At 35.8% G+C, this 24,793-nt stretch overlaps 2 protein-coding genes across 4 annotated transcripts in view; one reads left to right on the forward strand and one right to left on the reverse strand.

Moving 5' to 3' along the window:
* Nucleotides 1-1,649: 1,649 nt before the first annotated feature.
* LOC117336333 (sulfotransferase 1 family member D1-like) lies at nt 1,650-20,144 on the reverse strand. Of its 2 annotated transcripts, none has more exons than XM_033896826.1 (6): nt 20,032-20,144; nt 5,401-5,582; nt 4,695-5,006; nt 4,351-4,460; nt 3,222-3,408; nt 1,650-2,678 (listed from the first exon to the last, which is right to left on the reverse strand). In XM_033896826.1, the coding sequence occupies exons 1-6, from the start codon at nt 20,070-20,072 to the stop codon at nt 2,560-2,562; spliced, it is 951 nt and encodes a 316-aa protein (XP_033752717.1). In that variant the 5' UTR covers nt 20,073-20,144; the 3' UTR covers nt 1,650-2,559. The 2 variants fall into 2 exon arrangements, with proteins under 2 accessions (XP_033752717.1, XP_033752726.1); XM_033896835.1 differs by lacking the exon at nt 20,032-20,144 and adding an exon at nt 8,201-8,290.
* Nucleotides 11,736-24,793, forward strand: part of LOC117336315 (galactoside 2-alpha-L-fucosyltransferase 2-like) — a 31,128-nt gene continuing 18,070 nt past the window's right edge. The window contains exon 1 of one of the 2 annotated variants that reach the window (XM_033896817.1): nt 11,736-11,810. The gene's annotated coding sequence lies outside the window, so the exon portion shown is untranslated. Of the gene's footprint in view, nt 11,811-20,007; nt 20,149-24,793 lie in introns of those variants that run through there. The other variant, XM_033896809.1, reaches the window with a different exon arrangement.

Raw genomic sequence — 24,793 nt, forward strand, 5'->3', positions numbered from 1 at the left:
ACTGGTGCTTATATTTATTTAGATTTTCCGCGACAAAGCGTCCTTAATCAGTTTTTTTTGTGAGAATACAGAGAAAGGATGGTACCATTATGGCATAACAAAAATGATACCAAGGCATTGTACATGCAGATAATTTTACGGAACTAGGTGTGACCAAAGATTGAAAGGATGGCTGCCAATTTTGACAATCTGCAGCCCTTCAGTGGTAAGCACTATAGTTTGCATGAAAATACGTGTACTTTCTAATTTAAGAACTAAAAAGGGAAGCCCAAAGTTTTGGAGGATGGTAATAAGCGTGAAGAATTAACAATTGTCTATCATTTTTACTTTTTTTGTCTTGGATGTAACATCTTTAACTTTGTTCAAAACTATCTTATCCTTTCTGGTTTTAGAATTAATCTCGTCGAGATTGTTTGTTTGTTGAGTATCTCTCGTTGGACAGTCATTTTGAAGCGGTGGTCCCCTTATAAGTTGGTAATAAACTCACTAAACAACATACGGCAGTCCAGTCTCATGCCATCCAGAGCAATTATGGTGAATCGTCTTGTCCGAGGACACAACCACGACAGCACAGACCAGCCCATTTCTCATCCTACCGAGAAACACAAACCGACACGGGTAGGGAGCGTCGTACAACACGAAACACAAACCGACACGGGTAGGGAGCGTCGAACCACACACCTCGGATCCTTCCCTGAGATTTCGCTGCCGGTCTAGCGTGTACATTGTAAGTCCGTGAGTTATCGCGGACCCCTCGTCAAGCTACATGCTTTATGGACCAATACAAACTTTACACTGGATTTTGTCGAACCGGACATATGTTACAACTGAATAAATATATGTGATTTGACGACTCCAACAGGAGATGATATTGACGTTTCCTTGATTTTAGTATCATCTGTGTATTCAGGAGTGTATAAAATGTACCTATGAATAGCTGTATTAAACATATATATATATTAGTATGGTTTGGTTAGCATCAGTCAGTCCTGTCGCGGGTTATGTTATAGTACAATAGTAAAAAATACATCAGGTTTGATTGAAAATGGCCGTTTTTATTAAACATGATATAAAATTGACATGCTACAATACATACAATAAGCACCATTCTAAACATTAAAGAATATTTATATTTCCACTCAATTCAGACTCAATGAACCTACCACAGTTAACTCGAGTCATTTTTCAATGAACTATATCAAGTCCGGCGTAGGAATACATTTGTCAAGCTTGGACTATATTTTTTTTAATTCCTTTTCAAAAGTGATCACATTTATATGAAATAAATTCCTTTAAAACTAATATTTGTTTTAATTCGCTATTAAGTTTGTTTACGAAAGAAATCCTTAAAGTATTGACCATATGTAGACGAAGAGTGATGACGTATATTTTGGTAAGTTCTGTGGTAGACTTGCACAAGTCCCTATTTGTCAAAGACACAATATTGTACAAAATACAAAAAAAACCCCATAAATATAAGGATTGAATAAAGTAATGTTGAGGTGTATGGGGGTATAAACCTCAATAAGTCTTGAGACAAATTTATTATGAACTGCGAAGCAGCAGTTCATGATAAATTTGTCTCAAGACCTATTGAGGTTTATCTGCTTCGCAGTTCATAATAAATTTGTCTCAAGACTTATTGAGGTTTATACCCCCATACACCTCAACATAACATTATTCAATTCTTAATTGATATAATTGTATTGGCTTGCACAACTAAAAATCGATATTAAATATAACTATTGTAGATGAGGGGACAAAAGCAATGCTACGTGGTACATTGAGCATACTAATGGTACCTGTTGTTGTTCACATCACATTGTGTGGCACAATGAGTTAACCCCACCGATTTAACGATCGCTCATACTCCATTAGTTTCCGACAGGAGATTATATTGACGTTTATCAGGGAGTATATAACACATGTATAGCTCTATCAAATATATATTTACTCAAAAGTCAACCCTATGAAAAATGTTAAATAAAACTGCATCATACAACTATTTGTCATTTAAATCTATCAGAGTCTATCACATGAAGAATTCAGCGACGTCTTCTTCAAAAGTTCAAAAAAGGGACTTAATATTTGGACAATATATTGATTTAAACTAAAATACATGAGAATTATCAGTGTCTTCGAAGAATTGTACGTACAAAAGACAATAGTGCTATTTCCAAAAGCAAATTGAAAGTTGGATACAGGAGAACAACTGTTTTGTTCTACGACTAGACAATGATTCCGAGGGTCTTAAGTGTTACTCGGATGAGGCGACCGAAAAGCTCGAAAATAGTTCAAGGGAAATGTCAAAACCTGAATGGGGAAGTGAAATAAACCCATAATTCAATGAATTTCATATTTTCAATGTGGTTTATACTTTCATAAAGATATCATCATTTTCATCACCGGTAAACAAATTATATTTAAATACAACCAAAACGTATAAAAACTAACAAGAGTTATCTTTCTTAGGTAACTTCTCTACTGCTGAACTATAGCAGATAGATATAAAGTTGTTTCATAATCATTGCTAGCATTTTCCTTGTTGCTTATTTTAAACTACTCAAAGATAAATTCATCAAGCGTCAACCCCATTTCTTCCATTTTCTCTTTGTAGACGGCATCAAACATTTCGTTCTGCGCCACAGTGAATTTATTCTTCCAATCGCCAATTTTACCTAAAGGAGAAAAAAGTAATATAGTCGATGTGATTATAGTCAGCAGCCATGGACTTATCATTACATTGCGTGATGTTAACATTTTACAGTTTTATCTTAGTTTATAAATACCGTAAAACATCCTACAACTTAACTATATCCATGTGTGTAGTTTCGACTGATAGAAAAACTGTGGAATTATATAATAATAACATAACTAAACACATAATAACAATGGAATAAATCAATATAACTAAACACATAATGATAATGGAATATATAGCTAATATCATTAACTCATAATAACACTGGAAAAAATTAATTTCAAATCGGTAAATGACATCGAATCGTTAAAAATCTAATCCTTACTGTATATTCAGATATTCATATATACAAACAAATTCTGTATAAATGTTCACTGTAGAATACATATATTATAGCTGGTTGTAGAGTTGCGCGAAATTTAATACCCGTGAACTAGATCCGACTGGAGAACCGCGAAATATTATCCCCGTGAAACTTAACAACTATACAGTAATTGTTGCCATCGTTGATAAATAGTACCTTTCCTATATATCGGCAGCCTCCCGCCATCAGCATTATTTTTCCACCTCTCTGTTTCCCCAAGGTTGGAGTCGTGCTTTTCCTTCAGCCGTTCAAACGACACGTTCTGTTCAACTCCACGAAGAAAGTCATCCGGTCGATCGAGGTTCAGAAATTTCGTAATTTTTAGGATATTTTCAAACAGATTCTGGAATGTGGAAAAATGAAACAAGGCAAAGAATTGTAAGCCAATCCGTAGTCACACAAGAGTAATTATACGTAAGGTAAATCAAATTATCTGGAGCATCGCATGGACTGGTAAGGTACAATGAATGAGTTTAATGTAAATCTAATTAAAGCAATGTATGTTACTGCAATGGTACATATTTCAGCGGTTATCTCATTTTAGCCATTTTCTTGCTGAATGCATTCTGCATTTCTATGAGTGAAATGTATTGTTTTGATGACAAGCATTGTGGTTGCTCCAATTTATTATGGCTGAAGCTCAAGTGCGCCAATTCATCTTGGTGCTTATCTGCCTGGTTTTTCGCTCAAGCTTGAGAGCACCAATATAGTTACGTTGACAGTTTTCCTGTCAAAATACACCAGTCTAAAATTATAAATCTCACGAAACAGTAAAAAAAAGTATGCATACGATTTAACCTAGATCAAATTTCCTAACAATTGATATCATATGGTTAAAAGTAGGTATAGGGCATCAGAAAACTACATTGGTTAAGCCATAATCTACCTTCTAAGATCGCCTACATACCAAATGTGCGTATACAACGTGTAAAGGGATAGGTACCATGTTATAATTTGTAAACAAAAACTGATGTAAAAATCTAAAGGATAGTTTACTGTCAGATACTTATATATTCCTGTTCTCATCTGATGAGTACAAGCGTAAACATAGCACAAGTAGTATATTGGGGCAAACTTGGTGGTGGTGGTGGTGGTGGGCGTAACTGAGGAAACTTACAATCTCTCCCAGTAATATTGATCGAGGACGAACATGCAGACATAGAAACGTGACATGGTGATTGATATGTTAAAAATGAAACCTTCATTGTGTCGACTTCATAAAGTGGTATTTAAAGTTCGTCAGACTGAATGTTGGATGTTGGATGTGTGCATTAACTATTCAAACCTGTTTGAGGTCTTCATATCGAAGATTTAGAATTTGCAATTTGTTGTTATTCCGCTTAGCGTCTTCCCATTCCTTCATATAAGGGAACAGTGAGCTACCAACAGCAACGACTGTGAAAATAAACCACATTAAACGTAAGTAATTAATATGCCAAAAATACAAGTGAGGTCTTAATACATAATATTTATATTTAGATGTTTAAATTTGCAGTGTCTGGTTGATATAAAATGGATATTTATATATTTGTATATTAACATAATTAATATGCATGTACATGTTGATTTTTAAGTAGATAAATAGACAATTTTCAAGCAAATGATATCATAACGAATAATTAAATTTACACTCGTCTGACAGGAAGTACTTCAGGAATCCACCTAACGTCCCTTCGTAGGCCACATTTCTCATGCTGTTGAAGAACTCGTAATAAGATAATGCCGTGTCCTTTGGGTTTCTCAAAACGTGAATGATTTTGATATCACCCCGCTTTGCAGCCATAGGGATAAAAGGATATCCGAGATGCGTGAGATACATGCGCGGTGATGGCAGCTTTTCGAAATCGCTGATTGGTTGAAATTCCATCACAGCTGGTGTTCCATTGTATTCAAAATTATTTGCTCGTATCATCTGGACCATGTTGAAAACCCAGTGACTTCCTGTCGATAACGAACCGATAAATTTAACGTTTAAATGAATGACGCTATATACAACAACAACAACAACAACAAGTTGTGGAATTGCACTATTGATACATTATTTGTATTAGAATTGTACTATTGATACATGACTTGTATTAGAATTGTACTCTTGATACATTATTTGTATTAGAATTGCACTATTGATACATGACTTGTATTAGAATTGTACTCTTGATACATTATTTGTATTAGAATTGCACTATTGATACATTATTTGTATTAGAATTGTACTATTGATACATGACTTGTATTAGAATTGTACAATTGATACATTATTTGTATTAGAATTGTACTATTGATACATTATTTGTAATAGAATTTTACAAGAACCGTGTTCGCTTCCTTCACTGACCTGATTTCGGAAATGTACACAGGAGAATATCGTCACGCTGGCCCTCGTAAGCGGATATCTCGGCCAGGTGGTCACGGACATTACCCAAAAAATCCGGATGGAATGACCGCCCTTGGTAACGCTTGTAGTGTATTTTGTTGCCATATTCATCAACAATTTTTACTAATTCCATCTTTGATATTCTGAAAAGAAAAAAATCAAAACATGATAGTACACATTTCGGGTTTTTAGAGCTTCTGGGGAGTGATAACATTGTCATGAACTTAAAGGGGCCGCGGTTGCCGAGTGGTTAAGGTGTCACGACACTTTATCACTAGCCCTCCACCTCTGGGTTGCGCGTTTAGTTGGGCGTCTCAGAGTCACAGGGAGATTGGTTGACCGTCCAAGGAGCGGACGCCCGCGCATTACGTCGCGACGTCAAGATAGAGGCATACGTCTCTCGCACCTCCGTAACCGATTTCAGACGGCGATGGAGACGGCAGGTCAAGTTGTCGGCACTCATGGTCGGCCAGCGTGTCCAAGAACGGTTAGGAATCGATTACGGGAGATTCATTTAAGGCCACAACGTCCCTATGTTGGTCCGCCACTTACGCAAAGAGAACGCCAACGTCGAATGCAGTGGCTGCGTGCACATGCACCTAATCGGTTCATTTTGGCCCAATGAAGACGCGTGTTGTTCACTGATGAGTCTCGATTTACGCTTCACATGTCAGATGGATGACAACGTGTCAATCGACGTCGTGGTGAGCGATATTCTGACGCTTGCGTAACGGATTCGGGGGAGGGTCTGTTATGGTATAGGCAGGGATATCTCAAGGCGTGGAAACACCTCTCGTCATTATCGATGGTAATCGTACAGAGGTAAAATATTGGGGTCAGGTCTTCAGACCACCCGTTAATTCTCTTATTCGTCAACGTAACCTTACGTTGCGGTAGGTCTATGCGAGGTCCCATGTTGCTTTGGTTTGTGGTGACTTTCTGGTTCAAAACAACGTTCCAGTTCTTTATTGGCCACCATACAGTCCAGATATGTCCCCAATCGATCATTTGTGTGACGAGTTAGACAGGAGGGTTAGGAAGCGCGTCAACGTCCCATATGACTTCTTTCAACTCACACAGGCCCTTATTAAGGATTGGAATAATATCCATCAAAGGGCAAAACATCTTGCTGGGGTCAATGTTAAGGAGAGTAAGAGCAGTGACTGATGCCAGGGGTGGGCACACACGCTACTGATTTGGATCACGAAACGGCGTAGGGTATCCTTGTTTTAACGGCATCTACGCAAACACCGTTTGTGATAGGACAACAAATGTCATCAAAATGTTATCAGTAATGATGAAAAAATCAAGAAACCCACACATCATCAAAGAATAATGTAAAATAATAACTATCGAAAATAAACTTGCGTTTCTTTTTTTCCGCTTATATAACAGACGCACCACTGAATGAGAACGAGCTGATTAAAACGATTTTAAGATTTCAACTGATAGAATGCACACGGATAAGAATGCATGGATTGCTACACACGCTTCAGAAATGTAACCAGTTTACTGTCAATAGCCGAGGCGAAGTGATCAAAACAAGTACACATTCCGAATGACAGACGTTTGCTTATGTACATAGATTCAGACAACGCACAAATTGTCTCCTTCATCCAAAAAAAGGGGAAACAGAGCTGTGTGTTTGGATTGTAAAAAGGCTTCTACAGAACTCACAAAAAGACCTACCTTTGTTCTGTAAAGGTATTCAGACCATCAGGAATGTAGATGGGAAGGAAACTTTAGAGACTTTAATAGTAAACAAAACCGCCGCCAAAGTTTAACCTTGAGAAGGTATGCATGGTAGATTAAAGGAAAAATGAAGTCTACAGTACAAAAAGCAGTTTCTACGGAACACTCGCAATGGATAACAATAACTGATTTTGCTATAAACATATACATTTAGGGTCAAGGAAAACTGACCAATGCACTATCAGGCGAGATTGAACTGGACAAGGTTCCTAAACTACAGCTCAAGACAGTGACCAACAGACGCCTAATTGGGCAGGAGAGGATAGGCTTGTAACACAGGCTTTGTTATAAATTTCCTATACAGTTATTGGGTTTTGTTTTCGGGCTGATAACGAGAAGTTTAAAGTGTTATCTCAATGATAGGATATGAAAGAATGACTAGCTAGGACATAAACATTTCTGAAGCCGACTTTAGATGAACCGATCGCGACATAGACTTTAAGGACTCGCACAACTAAATAAGCCAATCAGCTGGTGTTTTCTCCTGGGGTCCCTGAGGACTTCCGGAGTAAATAACATATGAAATGGGCACTTTCCATGTACGAGAATAAAGAGTAGGGTCTTGAGATTTGGAAAATCAAGAATATACACTCCTACTGAAAATAGAACGACGTAGGTTTCGAGGTGAATCCAGGTGGGGGTTCCCCAGTGCACTGTAAATGTCAGGGTTACTGTCTTTCGAGTACCCGTGTGCTCTTATTTGCCATTAAACCCTATACAATAACAACATTTATCCGATAGAAAAAACTTCAAATTTTAATTTGATATAAATTTCACATCATTTGAACTGCAAACGAGCGAATGAAGGGATGGGGTCACTAGTAATAATATGTAGTAAATTATTTAGTTGTGTGAGTCCATTAAAAACCAAGGCTCCCGGATACTGGGTGAAGATCTAATGTGTCTTTTTGTCACAACACCGCCAACTAAATACAGACGCGGATGTCATGTAAAATGTAAAGCGTACATATGTTTACAACAGCAAAAGATATGGTTACGACGAGCTTACCTGTCACAAGAAGATTAAACCGACATTCAGTTACATCTATGTTTAGGTGCCCGATCAGAACAAAGTCAACCTGACCTAGCATAAGCTAACATATCATGTGACCTCGATATCAGTTGAATGGGTCGTGTATATGGGTTCTCACGGTAGGAAGATGTATGCACACTCAGGGAACTACTTAAGGGGCATCTAAACAGCAAATCCAGTCAAAACATTGATATTTTACAGGCCTATAAATCCCTATTATGGTGCAATGTCACAGAAGTAACATGATGAACTTTTAGTATATATCATGGCAAACCCTGGGACTTGCTGTTGACATGTAATTTGTTAAGCTGTTTGTAAATTATTCTGCTATATAGATGACCCTTAATATGCTTTTCTGTTTAAGATGATAAACGCTGTCTCGAGCTCTAGTCATAATTTATCCAATTACAACATATAAACAAGAAGATGCTTAATTTATCGTTAAATAACACAATACGAATTATAGCGTATTAGGTATATAAAATCGCGTCATAAAAACACATAAACAAGGAAATATTTAAAACAATAAATAAAAACTACGGAAATAATTTTTATGCCGAAAAAACTTACATAAATGTAAACCATCGACGTGACAGGTAGTCTACCACTCGGGCTACAATCCAATCGCATTATGAATTTAATCACGGTTGCCGATGTTAAAATGGCATGCTACTCCACGGAATATGATATTACGTTTGCAAATTGTCTTCGAGATCTCTAAGTGAATGTTGGATGCATATGTATAGCGCAAGGGAGGTAACTTGTACAGTATACTTAGTAACTCTTTGGTTAGTGAGATGACAGCTTTATTATTATATCCCCCAAAATCGCTGTTACTCTGTTGGTCTTTTGGTCCCGGATATGACGCGACAGGTGGCGTTCCTGGTCAAGATGAAGCATGTGATTGGTCAATGAAGCGGTAAATGAAAAATGCACATATGCAGTAAAAATCGAAACAAAGTTCAGATTGAATGCAGGCTGAATGAATGGATGTATCTTTTCAAATGACACATTATGCAGTTATATTCCTGATTCAAATGCAGTCTTATTATCACCAAAATGATTTCAAACTGATATAATTTTGTTATCCGTGCTGAAACGCATTAGTTCGTTGATTTATTTCACCTGCAGTTTTACATTATAACCACCAGCATTAAAATTATGCCGTTTAAATTTTTAAAAAGATATTTCTTGTTTGGAAACGGTCCCAATCTCATGATAATTTCATGAAAGTTAAAAACGATGGCAACGGAGACCATTTTGAAATGTGATTGCGCACTCACCTATTAAGTAAACAACACATATGCTGGACTTCTTCTATAGTTCCACCAGTGGGATTGAGTTGAAAGTTTCAAGGAATGGCCCCGAGGTGAAGCTGTCCAGGTCGGTTCTAAACCCAAAATATCCATGGCCGCCATCAAGAAAAACACATTTTAAGCTTCTTTTTCAGTTCCATTTAGAAGCCAGTAGCGAATTGGAATATACGACCTTGACCGACGTTCAAGGTGACAGGATCACACGAATTCAAATCTTTATATTAAATATAAGAACTCACATCCTAAGTTATTCATACAAAGCGGAGGTGGTCTCCCTTTAACCACGTGCTAGACATTGTTAAATTTGTCTAAACAAACCTTTGATCGCCTGTGTACATTTCTACAGTTTTAACAATTTGAAAAGAACTCCCTCGTTTTTTTCATCTTGTGTGTATATTAACAATCCATTTTTCTCGCGGATGCATTTTGTTTTTATCTTTTAAAACTTTAAATATATATTAATATTAAATTGGTCTTCTCTATTGTTGTCAGCACGCGGTGGTATATCCATGTCATACATATGTAAATATTTCAATATAGGGATTTAAAACAATTTCTAAAGATGCCAGACTGTCACAAGTTAAACTGCGATATATACGTCAAAGAAAGGAAGTATATAACATTAATCATCTGTATATTTACCTGAGATTTTTAATACCTGAGGTGTTTAATACCGGGCATTTCCAAAAGTCGGATACGAAACGTGTGCTTTGGCATTATGTGCCAATAATCTGTGTATTGACAGACGGAGACTTTTACTCTAAACCATTACACTGTTTACCTGACAGGAAGCGAGCGATTCAATATCATACAAACCCATACAGACTACCTTAGTGCCGATCACAAGCATGAGATATATATACATGTATATATATATTGTAATAATAATATTGATTGATGTTACTATTATATTATATTATAGCTTTGTTCATTCTCCTGTGGCCAATTTAACATTTTGTATATATGTAAATATCCTATATACATATGTTTACACTGATGAGTCGTAAGACTTAAAGTAATAAATGAACTTGAACTTATAACATTCAAGGATGATATTTCAAAAGATGTTATACATGCACGATTATGAATTATGTGCTGGACATGTAATGTATACTATAAAGGAAACAATAATGTCGTCCCTGATAGTCTAACTCCTATCTAACACAGGGACTCGGCACACCTTTTAAAAGTGGTCTCTATATTTATTTATTTATCTTTTTATTTATTTATGTTATTTCATCGATTATAGCATATACCTTTATTTACATCTTATATTGTACTACTATAAAGTTCGTCAGCAAAGATGAAGGTATTTATTGAATAATTTGTATTAGCCGTAATATTTTTTTCGTTCTTGCTGAATTAGTAAGTTACTTCCCGTCCGTGAATATGACGCGAGAGGTGCATTCACGCTTGTTTATTAATTGTTAAAAAGTCGGGGTTTTTATGACTCAAATAAGGAAGAAACCTCCAACACCAACCGTGGTACACGGTAGCACAGGGACTTGAAAGAAATTACATATGTATTATATATACATACACACATGGACCGTGGGTTGGGGATTCCTGTAGGGGAAATACAGTATATGGACCTTGGGTTTGAGAAATATATATACATGGACCGTGGGTTGGAGATTCGTGCCAGCCAAATCCCTGTGAGCATAAGGTTACATTTCCATCTCAAGTTTAACGATAGGATGTCCACATGGAGAGCAGAGGCCACCAGTACATCACTCTTTCCTGTCACAATATTAGCTGTTTCTCAATATAAACCAATCGATTTTTTTATTTGTCAAAAAAAACAAAACAAAAAAACAACAGCAACAACAACAGCAAAAAAAAAAAAAAAAAACCAACTAAACAAACACAAATAAACAACAAACAAACGTCATAACTGATCGACCTTTGACTAAAAATGTTGATATTAAAGTGAGTCATTTACCGACCTGTTGATACATTATGTGAATGTGATAATACTAATGATAGGTATTGTATAGAAAGTGGTGTCTTAGTATCATATAAATATACATCTGCCAGAACGATCGATACAATGTGTTATAATGTCGGTGCCATTTCTGCTCACCTGACATCGGTCTCTAAGCAGACTACCTGTTCACGTGTGTTAATTATAAAGATATCGATTTTTCCCTCAGCCTGTCGGTAAAAACATCAAACCGTGAGTCCGTACCTTTATCAATAAATGAAGTATACATCTGAGCTGTATGTTGTATCTGACGTCGACTAGAACTGTTGTTTTTCTACTGAAACTGGTAAGTGTATTTTTTCTATCTTTCTACTACGTACATAACGTATTTTGCGAACCTTGATTTGGTAGTACATTGTACTTTGCTAATGCTAAGGTTGTGTTTATATTAATGACTTTAGTTCCCATAGATACGAGTATAATCGAAAACACTTTTGAAACGATTGACCCGTAAGGGTAAGCATGGATATGTACTGCTTAAGCATGCTTAATGCAGACTTGCAAGACGACTTTCTAGATTTCGGCCGCAAAGACATGGAATAGCAAAGAAAAAATCTTAGCGAATTGAACGATAATTAAATATGGAATCTACGCGAAACAACAGTCTGAAACCCTGTAGTGCAATCGCGGTACTATGATATATTTCCCCAGATCGAGGGTAGGTCAGAGAAATCCCCCCTCCCCCTGGGGACGATTTTCAGTGTTGTAGTACCCGAGGAATTGGCGAGGGATTTGACAGACAAGGGAGACCTCCGATGGTGGAAATTCTATGTATTATCCTCAAATTAGGGGACTATCCATTTTTCTACATCTGTCACCACATATAACCAAATAGATATTAACGAGACATGGGCTGTGAAAATACTTTATTGAGTTTTATTCTAATGAATCCTTGTAATAAATGATATCATAAACTATCCCCCCCCCCCCCCCCCCGAAAAAGGATGGTGTTTGGTGGTGGTGGTGGTGGTGGTGGTGGGTGGTGGTGGTTTGACTGCATCTCCAGCAACAATAATTTTACAAGAGCTAATATTTATGGGTACTGGCACTGGTTAAACGATGCGTGATATATCCAAGATTTTACACGAGATTCTTCATTTGACCGAGCCTCTGGCAAAGTGAATATATTAATTCGCGATGAGAAGCTTCCCAAATCGCATGTGAAATTGAAATGAATGGTATCAGGTCTCGAGTGTGCCTTCAGGGTCGAAGGTTTTGTGGAAATAGGGAGGAATGTAGCAAAACTGGACTGGATGGAACGCCGGTGTAACGTTGGAAATGGACCCACGTGGAAAATGGACCCGGGTTCCATTTTCCACGGGGGTCCATTTTCAACGTTACATCGGCGGCCAGGCAATCGGAACTCCTCGGGTATTCTTTTCAATAATCCGAGCTTGCCGGAAAGGCCCGAGGTTATCCGATTGGCGGCCAGGTAGCTCAAATGGTTAGAGCTGTCTATTAAAGTTCGGAGGTCCTGGGTTCGAGTCTCTGTCTGGTCGTTACATAACCTGAATCATTGACTCAATTAGAATATACATTATGTGTTATACATGTCCATGTTGATAAGCTGAAATGCTAAAAAGCCAATAAAACTGTCATAGCGATGACAAGGGCCTGTGGCCTGAAGTTCAGATGTTTTAACTACGAAATCTACAGTTGTTATTATTATCTTGTTATATCCAAAGATTGCACAATATGGGTACCTTCATAATAAAGTCTTCCGGAGGACGGAAGATTGGTTTGGAACGTGTTTGAATTTGCATTGTATATGTTTGTGTAACAGTGTCAGTTTGTAAGGACAGTAATAATATTTTACTTGTAAAATTGTTTATTTTTAAACTTGATCCTTCATAAAGAGCAGGGTATGTCGGCTCTGCTGTACTTCCAGTATACAGTATATCTTTATGTCAGGGGTAATTGTCAATCTATTTTATGTTAGATTGACCGTGGGTCAGTGGGCAACATTCTCGACACCGGCACCAGCTGTCTGTCTGACGGAGTGACAAAGGGAAGTAACTCTGATAGCGCTTGCTTTGTCACTCGGTTCAAGATTTGGGGGTGTTGAACCTGCTTTAGTTCACTACCAACTGCTTGCTATTGAGTTGTGAAATTCCAAATTCAGATTGTGTACTTGGTCACGTACTCGAGTGTGGTTTTCTCTCAAGATTTACGAAGAAGGTTTAATTGATGTAATAAATGAGAATGGAAACCTTGCCAACGTTGTAGTGGTATGTACAATGTGACCCATAGAAAAAGACTGCTACATTTGGAGCTGCCGTAGGTACTGACATGTTTGGTGGTACAACGCTGACAACCCGGATACCTATAAGGAGTATCAATTCATTTCGTATACATGTAGTTTGGGATGTAAACATTATAAAGTGGTACGAGAACTTCAGGGAACTGTAGCTGTTATTCCTGACACTGACACAAGCACTTCGACGATTTTTATTTGTTAAAATGCCATAAACTTTATCAGATACCCACACGTACTGTAATTTATGAACATTTGGGTTACATTTTCGTTGTTTCCCCGGATTAGGCCCTCTTCGGAGTGAGAATGGAAACCATGTTAGTGTTGAAGTGCGGACCCCCCTATAGATAGACACTGCTTCATTTGTTTGTGCTCGTGTTGTTATTTACAACTCAACCCAATGCATGTTGTTTGTAAGTAAAATGCAGTGGAATTTTTCATACTTGTTGAAACCACTAAACACTTTTTTATCCCCTCGCGACGAAAGTCGGGGAGGGGGATATAGCGTTCCGTTCGTACGTACGTACGTACGTATGTTCACTTTTTGTCAGCGCTCTTGCGACTTCATTTTTGAACGGATTCTGACCAAACTTCATATATGCGTCAAGCATGGCAATACCTCAAACAAGTTCGTGTTTCAGGGCGCCAAGGTTAAGGTCAAGGTCACCGTTACTATTAATAGGAAATCCTATTAATAGTAACGGTGCTAGAGAACACACCCCCCCCCCCCCCCCCCCCCCCCATTTTGCGTCAGAGTTCATGTGTTAGCACGCGAGGGGATTTGTATCGTTTGCGATGCCTTGATTCGTATTGAATCACGTTGAATTTTTGTTTTGGTTCTTTACTCGTGAGACAAAAATTTTGAAACCAATTTGAATACATGTGTATATTAGTACCATATTTAGTGACATATGCTAAGATTTCCCATTGTTCTTATTGGATAAGAATGGTGACATGCATGGTGATACATACCATACCAATTGTTTAGAGGAACAAGGACGTATCTCCAACATGGAGTGCTTAGAAGTAAAGGGCCGTATCTCAAATTTTTCCATTTTTAGATTTTAATAAATTACAACTACGAGTGAGATTTTCTTATAGAATTAGTACATAATGTCAATTGAAATGGTCTAATTCTGTTAAAATACTGTGTGATTTAAAAGAATTAGACGGTTGCCACGTTTCAAAATTTAAAACCAGAGTACATGGACTTCATTTTTTCTTAAATCAGAATTAATTTAGAACGGTCTGAGGATATGAACACCATGTTTCTAAATTTAGAACAACCAGAGCATACGAACACTATATTTTAAATTCAGAACAACTAGAGCATATTGAAACCATGTTTCTAGATAAAACAGTCACGTGAGTTTTGATATATTTTGGCAACTTTGATTCCTGTGACCTTGACTTTGAAGACACTGTCTTTCATCCAAGAGTGATAAAGGCCTAATACCATGTATCTGGGGCTCTTGCTTAATGAGAAGTAGTAAATAAAATTTTATAGCATATTTGACCTTTACGACCTTGGATGATGATCAAGGTAATTTCATTTGAATAACCTTGATAGCCTTTCACACCAGCTTGCTATATGACCAATATAGGTATCAAGGCCTCTTGGTTTAATATTGAGAAGAAGTCAAAAATGCAAATTGTTTACGAACTGGGCCCTGTAATACAACACATTCACATATGTACACATGTAATATAAGAAGTAAGGGCCTAATATCGGCTAACCATATCGACCTCATCAAAGGTCAATAATTTTGAATTATTGAGAATTATTGAAATAAAACTATTCGAAATCACTCGCCACTGTAATTACGTGGTTTTATTAAAAGCTTTATCAAGTATGGTGTAATCCATTGAAGAATGAAAGTCGTTTCATAATATTACATTTGTCAAATGTGGTACACCAATGTTGGATGTCTTAATCTCATACTTTTTTCTCCTCTTTCGAAATATGTAATTGGTTTTATTAACGGTTACCGAGGGAAAAAAAATCAAAGTTTCTATATGGTTTCGCAATGTTGGATCGATTTTCCAATGCATTTCACGAAAAAAAGGAATGAGATAATTAGTCCGATATATGTAGGAAACTTCTCTGGTTCTGACCTAAAATTCTACACCCGAGGGTAGAATTTCCCTATCCCACATACCTACATATGCTGGACTTATCATTCTGTGATATTATGAACGAATCTGCATAAAGAGGACAGCTCCTATTGAGATTGAAATGGAGAAACCAGCCGCATTCAGATGGGATCCCTTGAAATCGACAGATTTTACACGAGAAGTTAAAAACAACTTGCATAATATTGATGTGAATTTAAATAATGTGTTACTTAGTGATACTATCACAAGTGATCAAGTGAATGGTCTAGTGACAGACATATGTACAGTACTAACAAATAGCGCTACAAACACGATAGGTGTGACTCGCCGCCATAAAACAAAGAATAAAAATATAAATAAACCTTGGTTTAACAAAGATTGTAAACTTGCCAGAAACGCCTTTAATAAATATAAAATAAGGTACAAATTTAACAAATCAACAGAAACTAAGCTCACGATGAATATAAAAGGGAGAGAATATAGAAAACAACTAAGAAAGAACTACAAAAAATATCAAGCGAAATGCGCAAAAGAATTAAGGGAGAACTCGAAACGGAACCCAAAAGAGTTCTGGAAAACGCTTAATAATTTTTCACAAAACAAGAAAACGGAAACGAACATACCTATAGACGTTTTACATGATTATTTAAAAAAACTTAACACATCTGAAGAAAATAATAATGTTGTAAATGAAATTGATAACCTTGATGATAACGATAATGACGTCAATAATACACTGAACCTACCAATAAACGAGCTAGAAATACAGAAAGCGATTCGATTACTAAAAAATAGCAAAGCGTCCGGCCCAGATCGTATTTTGAGTGAATATTTGAAAAACTCCCCACCGGAGATGCTCCCTGTTTACTGTTAATTGTTCAATATAATTTTAGACACGGGGATTATTCCGGATAGTTGGAGTGTCGGTATCATCAAACTGATATACAAAAATAAAGGTAGTCCGGAAGACCCAGATAGCTATAGAGCTATCACATTGATAAGTTGTCTTGGCAAATTATTTACTTCAATAATAAATACTCGCCTTAATGAATATGAAAAACAAATTAATTTAATATCTCGAAATCAGGCAGGCTTTAGGAAAGGCCACTCAACTATGGACAACGTTTTCGTTATGCACATTCTCATATCTATATATCTTTCAAGTGGAAAAAAAATATACTGTACCTTTATAGACTTTAAAAAGGCGTTTGATACTGTATGGAGAGCAGGCCTTTGGCAAAAATTACATAACAGTAATGTAAATGGTAAATGTTTCAAAGTTATTTTTAACATGTATAATAATATTAAATCATGTGTTCAATTCAATTCCAAAACATCTGATTTCTTCCCCTGCTTAATTGGAGTCAGACAAGGGGAAAACTTAACTCCCTTTCTTTTTTCTGTATTTCTTAATGACATTGAAAGTTATTTTGCCTCTTTAGGTAGTCATCCACTTGAAACTGTACGGGATAAGCTTTTTAATGAACTACATATTTTTGTTGAAATTTTTGTGCTTTTTTATGCTGATGATACTGTGTTATTCTCAGAAAGTCCAGAAGGTTTTCAAAGTGCTTTAAATGTATTTCAGCTTTATTGTGAAACTTGGAAGCTTAAAATTAATGTAAATAAAACAAAAGTTATGGTATTTTGTAAGAAAAAAAGCAAACAACATCATGTATTTTTATTGCAAAATGAAACTTTAGAAAACGTAGATAATTTCACTTACTTAGGAATTACGTTTAATTACAATGGCAATTTGGTCAACGCGAGACGTAGACTGATCGGTCAGGCACAAAAGTCAATATTTTCTATATATAAAAAAAAATCAGGAATCTTTCTCTTCCGATAGATATACAACTAAAACTTTTTGATTCTTTAGTAGAGCCGATTCTATTGTATGGATCAGAGGTATGGGGATTCGAAAATTTGAAAATGACTGAGCAGGTTCACCTTAAGTTTTGCAAAAGAATTCTGAAAGTGAGGTCTACTACCTCAAATTTTATGATTTATGGTGAGCTAGATCGTGTGCCGTTAGAAATAAATGTTAAATTAAGATTAGTATGTTTTTGGAATAGACTGCTATTAAAGCAATGATAATAAACTAAGTAGCATTTTATTACAATTAGCCTTACAATTACAAAATGACGCTAGTTTTTTCTTTTAAATGGATTAATGTTTACGAAATATTTTTAACGAAACTTGATTTTCTTTTATATTCGATAATAAAATACAGATGCCTGATAATTTCTACAAAGATGTATTGAAACAACGTCTGATTGATCAGTTTATACAAAGATGGTTTTCCGACTGTGCTAACTCATCTCGTGGACAATTCTACTCTGTATTCAAAACAGAATTTTGTATAGAAAAATATTTACTAAATCTGTCAGAACATGCCAGAATACAAATAACAAAACTGCGCACTTCGAATGTTAAATTCCCAATAGAAACGGGTAGATGGTATAATATCTCTATCTATCTTCCCTAAGAAACAAATATATACCTCGCTATTATTATAAAAACCCAAATATCGATAAGTTAAAAGATTTTTTTTATCAATATGCAACCAACAAGTTCTGACAGGTTTATCTATTTTCCTAACCAAAATGTCTCCTCTTTTGTAATTACAGTCGAACCCGGTTATATTGAAATGCTCGGGGAATGAAAAAATACTTCAAATTAACCGGTTTTCAATATAACCGGGATCCAGCCTTTTGCCGACATATTTCAGTACCGCGCTACGTCAAACAACACACCATTGTTCAATATAGTTGATTTTACTTAGTCAGTATTTACAATCGGTTGCAAAATGATAATAGTTTCACAGTTTATTAAAAATAATGTTAAGTTCGACGGGAGAAGTCTTCGACTGTTGCTTGTTTATGTTGAGTTCGCGGACACACGTGAGAAGTTTCCGTACATCCGGGCTAATTTCCAAGAAACTACCGTCTGAAATCAGACAAGTGCGTCGATGATAGATGGATTTTCACGAATTGTTTGAGGGTCGTTGTCAAAATCACTGGTCTGGTTACGTTGTTTTCATTTTCTGTCGAATCCCTAAGAATGGCCTCGTCGTTTGTAATTGTCTCGCGTGTAGTTAAATGAGAGTCGATTTAGATGTATATATGTAGCAGAAGCCAAAATAAGCTGTGTCCCTCGAGGTATATTCATAAACAAATACAGATTCATGCTCATAACGAACGCATTTAATGATTAAAAGTCACAATATATTTGTATTGTGTAAATTAGAATTTCATATTTACCTATCTATTGATCGGACGCACGTACCGTAACGGCCGGTAATTATATAATCTAAGCTAGTCGTGGCGACTTTCAATTTAAGCGGTACATAAACAATGGTTTAGCATTGCCAGGGGCAATAATTTCCTTTCAAATAAAGCGATATTTCAAATAAACCGATTTCAAAATAACCGATGAAACAATACAAAGACAAAGAAGGCATTTGGACGGGGATTTTATTTCACTTCAAATTAAACGATATTTCAATATATCCGATTTCAAATTAAGTGGGTTCGACTGTAATTCTTGTGCAAATGTTTATCTGTTCTGATTTAAATATTAAGCTATTTATATCAGGGACATATTATACGTCCCTGTTTATATGTATACATTTATAAACATAGTGTAGATTTATAAGAATGAGTTATATGTAGGTGCGTGTGCGAGCGCGTGTCTAAATTGTATAATTACACGCTCATGTATGAGAATATTATGTTTTGAACGTATGCATTGGGTGTGTGTGTGGCTGGTGTTATTATATACACACATGTACATGTAACTGTTATTACCAAATTTAACTGTCCATTCTGTCAAATGTATTTGTATGCCTCCTCATGTTACACATATCTGATGTGTTTGAGTGTTGAATAAAATCTTGGAATCTATAAGGATATAAGGTATAATGCTATTGATAGTGTTCTATTATCCCTGAATTTTACTACACCGCTATTGTGCCCGGTATATTCAATTCAATTCGTTTATTACCTTAGGCCTTTCGGCCCATAGACAACACAATAACGACCACGGCCCAGCCAGTACGACTTAGTCTACGGGTATATTGGCGTACACAGGTACACATGGGTGTGGGGGTTGTGTGACAATAACAGTTGTGTCTTACCTGTAACCGTGACAGGGAAACTGTGAGGAGGAAAAACACATCAAATTCCGGTGGACATTTCGTGTTGAAATATTGTTGAATCGTGAACGAATATAGATCTTCTAAGGATTTACGCAGGTAAGTACGCATTACTCTTCACGGTTGACTGACGGAGACATTTCCACAGGTGTACCGAGTCTGACCAGGGGTCTCATCGTTAAACGGTCAGAAAGCATGTCCAGCTATCACATGTAAATTGTCAACGTTAAAGCATAGTTTGTTCAAATATTTTAATCTATGAAAAATACCAAGAAATACATGTATTCTATAAACCAGAAACTGTATAGAATATACTATACAGCACCGTCCTATAAGCTATGAAGGATTTCAACTATTTTCAAAACAATGTAAACATGATTATTTGAACACCGTATTACGAATTGTCCACACAAAACCAACCAAACCTGTTTAAATAAGTTGTGTGGTGTGTAGTAGTTGTACACGGGTCGGTTAGCGAGCGAAATGCAACGTGATCACATTGTCGCGATCGGACCACAAGGACATGTTTAGAATATGTGAATCACTGCATATACCAGGTGTACAAATATAACGTTTAAAGAGGCTTGCCCGCAGAGAGATCAGAAAAATTGGCTAATAGAAAAAAGATTTTTTTACACGTGACAGATTGTTGGAATTGTTGAGTTTTTCATTTTATTTTCCTTATAAAACGCTGAAAAGTGATATTAAAACCTCATTTTTTAAATATTATTTATTTAATCGCAACCCGTAATAAGTCCCCGCTATAAAGTGGAGTCTAATTTGATTGACACATCAAATTTTCAATTCAATTTATTTCTCTTTAACCATACATAACAGTACAGAGAAAACATATTTACACAATACAAAAGTTATATACAGTTGTTCAGCCAGTGTATAAAGTATGCACACGCAGACTGTATCAATTAGTTTATCAAAACATCTGATATTTAACCATATCGTTACGCATGATACCATTTTATATAATTTCAAGAAAAAAAAAAAAAAAAAAAAAAAGATCAAGTCAAGATGAACATGATGTGTAACATCATGCTATGGAGGACACATTGCTAAAGAAACAAGCACGTGCACAGTGCCGCACAGTGATAACTTCAAAGGCAGCGGCGATTCCATACATTTCCCTCTCAGGTTGAGTTTTAAAACGTCTTTTAAATACATATTCTGTAATTGTTTTCAAGAAATAAAGTCGGAAAGCCTCTAATTTTGTCACATAGAAACGTGTACTGAAGTTTATTTAGTGATCGGAGATGTGCCGTTTACCGGTCCGTCTGCGGTAAGCCTCTTTAAGAAAATGTGAGCCACTGCGGGGTGTTCTCCATTTGCCCACTTTTTAAATTCAAAGAAAAGTGTTGATATAGGAGAACAAAGGAAAACCAATTATAGTCTGTTCCATTTTAATTTTACCTGTGTTTTACCTGTAGTCATTTACCTGTGCTACCTGGAGAAAGTGGGGAAATAGAGATATATATACCTGTGACATGTAACATTAATATTACATTAATTTCATTTTATGGAAAATATTATAAAACAAATGCGTTCATTCATTTAAGACACATTTTACATAACATTACAATATGTTACTTTAAATACATTGTGCGATACATAACTACAGTTACATATCAATACATTTTAATTAAAAATTATTTTTTTTTAGAAAGAATACATGTAATGAGTACTAATGACATAAACTAAATTATACAACGACAGACAAACAAATTGTATATAGATAATACATTTCAATCAGCAACATATATCACCAAGAAAGCACTAAATACATTAATTTCATTTTTTTATGGAAGATATTACACTACAAATCCCTTCATTCATTTAAGACATATTTTAGATATCATTACAATATGTTACTTTAAATACATTATGCGATACATATCGACTACAGTTTCATATTAATACATTTTAATTAAACATTATTTTACCATATACATGTAAATTTCATGAGATGGAAACAATTCATAATTTTTTTTTTATAAAAACATATCTACATTTGTACAACATCTAAGATACAGTATATATGGCAATATTATTAATGTCATTACAGTTCATACGCAGGTTTCTTCCCTGATTTTTATCTTTACTCAAGTGAAGAAGGTGTGATGCTGCGTCGGCGGGCTGAAGGGGGGGGGGGGGGGGGGGGGGGGGGGTTGTAGTTCGTCATGGTCATCTTCAGAAGGGTGGGGTGTAGGTCTGCTGGGTCCCGCCGTCTATGTCTGCATGGATGGTATCAATCTGATAGAAAAGCTTGGGCAGGTTTCAGAAGTTTCAGAAGTTTTTTTATTGGACACTAAGATCATATATACGATACATGAGCGACACCCAGAATATACACAAATAATTAACATTAGACAATAAATCGCACTGGTATAGTTAACATGGAGACTGAAATGTTTGCATAATAAAGGTGAAGAATGTTCCGTCGCAGTAGATGGTGTCGGCGTTGGCGAGGTCAAATAAGCTGTCCGTGGTTGGAAAGCTGATGATCCGCGAGTCATCTCCATCATTCAGTCATTAATATTATTGGACATTGCTACATATGATCATTGTAAATTTTATTGTTATTATAAGTAATGATAAAATGATTATTAAAAAATCTTTGATTTTAGATAATTAGTTCATTATAGTCTATAAATGGAATTAATATATATATATTTTGTAATTTATTGCATTTTGTTTTTAATTAATAAGTTTTTCTTGATATGTACATCCTATAGGTATAAGTTACCATCATGATATAATCAGGTAACAGGTGAAAAACACAGGTAAAAAACACAGGTAAATTTAGGTTAACTACTCTGAAATAGACTATAATTCTTGTCACAACACTTCCCTCATTATAGGATTTTAAAAAGTGGGCAAATGGAGATACAGCCATCACTGCATATACCAGGTGTACAAAGATTGCGTTTAAGAATAATTATGTGAATCACTTCACTGTATAAATGTGACCTCTTGTTCCACACAAAGTGTGGCTGAGTGAAATGAAAAAAAGGGTTTGAAAAATCGTTTATTCTTGCATTGTAAAATTAGATCTTTATATATAGATATTTCAACCTATATATTTTTTTATAACATAAGGCTTGACAGGTCCCTGTGATCGGAGCTTTGTGAAGACAGATTACTGGTACGTGAGTACCGACGATGTATTCACCGTAATTTTTGGTCGTGATAAGGACCAAAAATGATCAACCTTATAAAAACTAATATCAGCATTTACTACACAATCTGGTCCACTCATGGAGCTGTGTTTGCTCTAAATTTGTAGAATGATAAAACATCTTGGCATACCCCTTGTCAAAGTGGATCGTTTTCTTATCAACAGAATCTTTACATATAGCAAAGGCGAGGGAGAACTACGCTAACAGAGAATTATATACATTTTAGCAAAAGTGAGAACAACACCTTCGCCTTAATCAACATGTTTGAACTATAGTTAAACTAAACCCCTCTTTTGGAGGGCATCATGCATTTCCGGAAAAGCCCTTAGGACTCGCATCAATTACATCAGCCAATTCAGCTGCTGTTTCAACTGAACTAGAGACTTGTATATCAGGTATATACGTCTCTGACTGAACCAAGTACCTAACGAAGATTCTTTAGTAATCAACATATGGAATAGGTATTTCTTATATATGAGAATAAAGAGTAATATCGTAGGACTTGAAAAAAAAACCCAAAAATGTGCACTCTTTCTGCAAATAGAATGACATATGACTAAGATGAAAAAAGGCGGGAATTCCTCAGGTGGGGGTTCTCCCGTCCACTGCAAATGCCAGGGTTACTGTCTTTCGAGTACCCGTGTGCTCTTATTTGCCATTAGATCTATATAATAATACCATTTTTCAGTTAGCGAAAAGTTTAAACTTTAATTTGATATTAATTTCACATCATTTGAACTTCAAATAAGCGCATTAGGGGGATGGAGTCACTAGTTATAACACATAGTAAAATATTTAGTTGTGCGAGTCCTTTAAACAGGAAATCTGCGCCCTGCACGCAGGCAGAATGACCAGAGCGGAAGCATGCGGACACCACCGTTACAGCATACGATATCTCTTAACTTTCAACAAACGTACATCAGACAGCAAATATCAAACGAGAACGTCTGATCAACATGAATAAATATTGAAATACTACACAAGTACATCAAAGGATAGTGATAAACTGATGATTCTCAAATAAAAGGAGGAATTTGGGGGTGGAAGGATGTTACCTTAAACATTAATGTCTTAAGTTGATTTTTTCTAATAATTGAAACTATTCGCAAGTCTTTACAAAATATTCAAGATGGTGGTGCCATACTCTTCCATGAATTAATTCTATATATATATATATATATATAATGGGGAGTATTATCTTTGTCTTGCAGGGGATTGGCTGAGCTCCTCGACCAATCAAACGCTATGGATTTAGCACGAGTGTCACTTTACATGGCCCACAGTGGCTAGAATGACCCCGACCAATGAAAAGACACTTAATTAGCATATTACATGTAGTCTAACTGAAGTAGGAACCGGTGACATACCTTCTAAATGTGTATTAACTGATATATACACCATATTGAATATAAAAAAATTACCATGAGCATTTGTTGAATTAAAACAAACATAGAAATTAACTTAAGAAAATATTTGAAATGTAGAAATATCCCCGCTACCCCGTCCCTAAATTTATAAAAATATCAAAAAAAAATCACGTGAATATCCTTGTAGTA

The sequence above is a fragment of the Pecten maximus genome, chromosome 1 (genome assembly GCF_902652985.1).
Source record: "Pecten maximus chromosome 1, xPecMax1.1, whole genome shotgun sequence".
Classification (NCBI taxonomy): domain Eukaryota; kingdom Metazoa; phylum Mollusca; class Bivalvia; order Pectinida; family Pectinidae; genus Pecten; species Pecten maximus.

Coding starts and splice junctions, on each gene's coding strand:
- LOC117336333 (XM_033896826.1), bottom strand. CDS start 20,072: ATGTGTTTTTCCTCCTCACAGTTTCCCTGTCACGGTTACAG. Junction 5,583..20,031: donor TTTCCCTGTCACGGTTACAG/GTAAGACACAAC, acceptor TTTTCTTTTCAG/AATATCAAAGATGGAATTAG. Junction 3,409..4,350: donor GATATGAAGACCTCAAACAG/GTTTGAATAGTT, acceptor TCCACATTCCAG/AATCTGTTTGAAAATATCCT.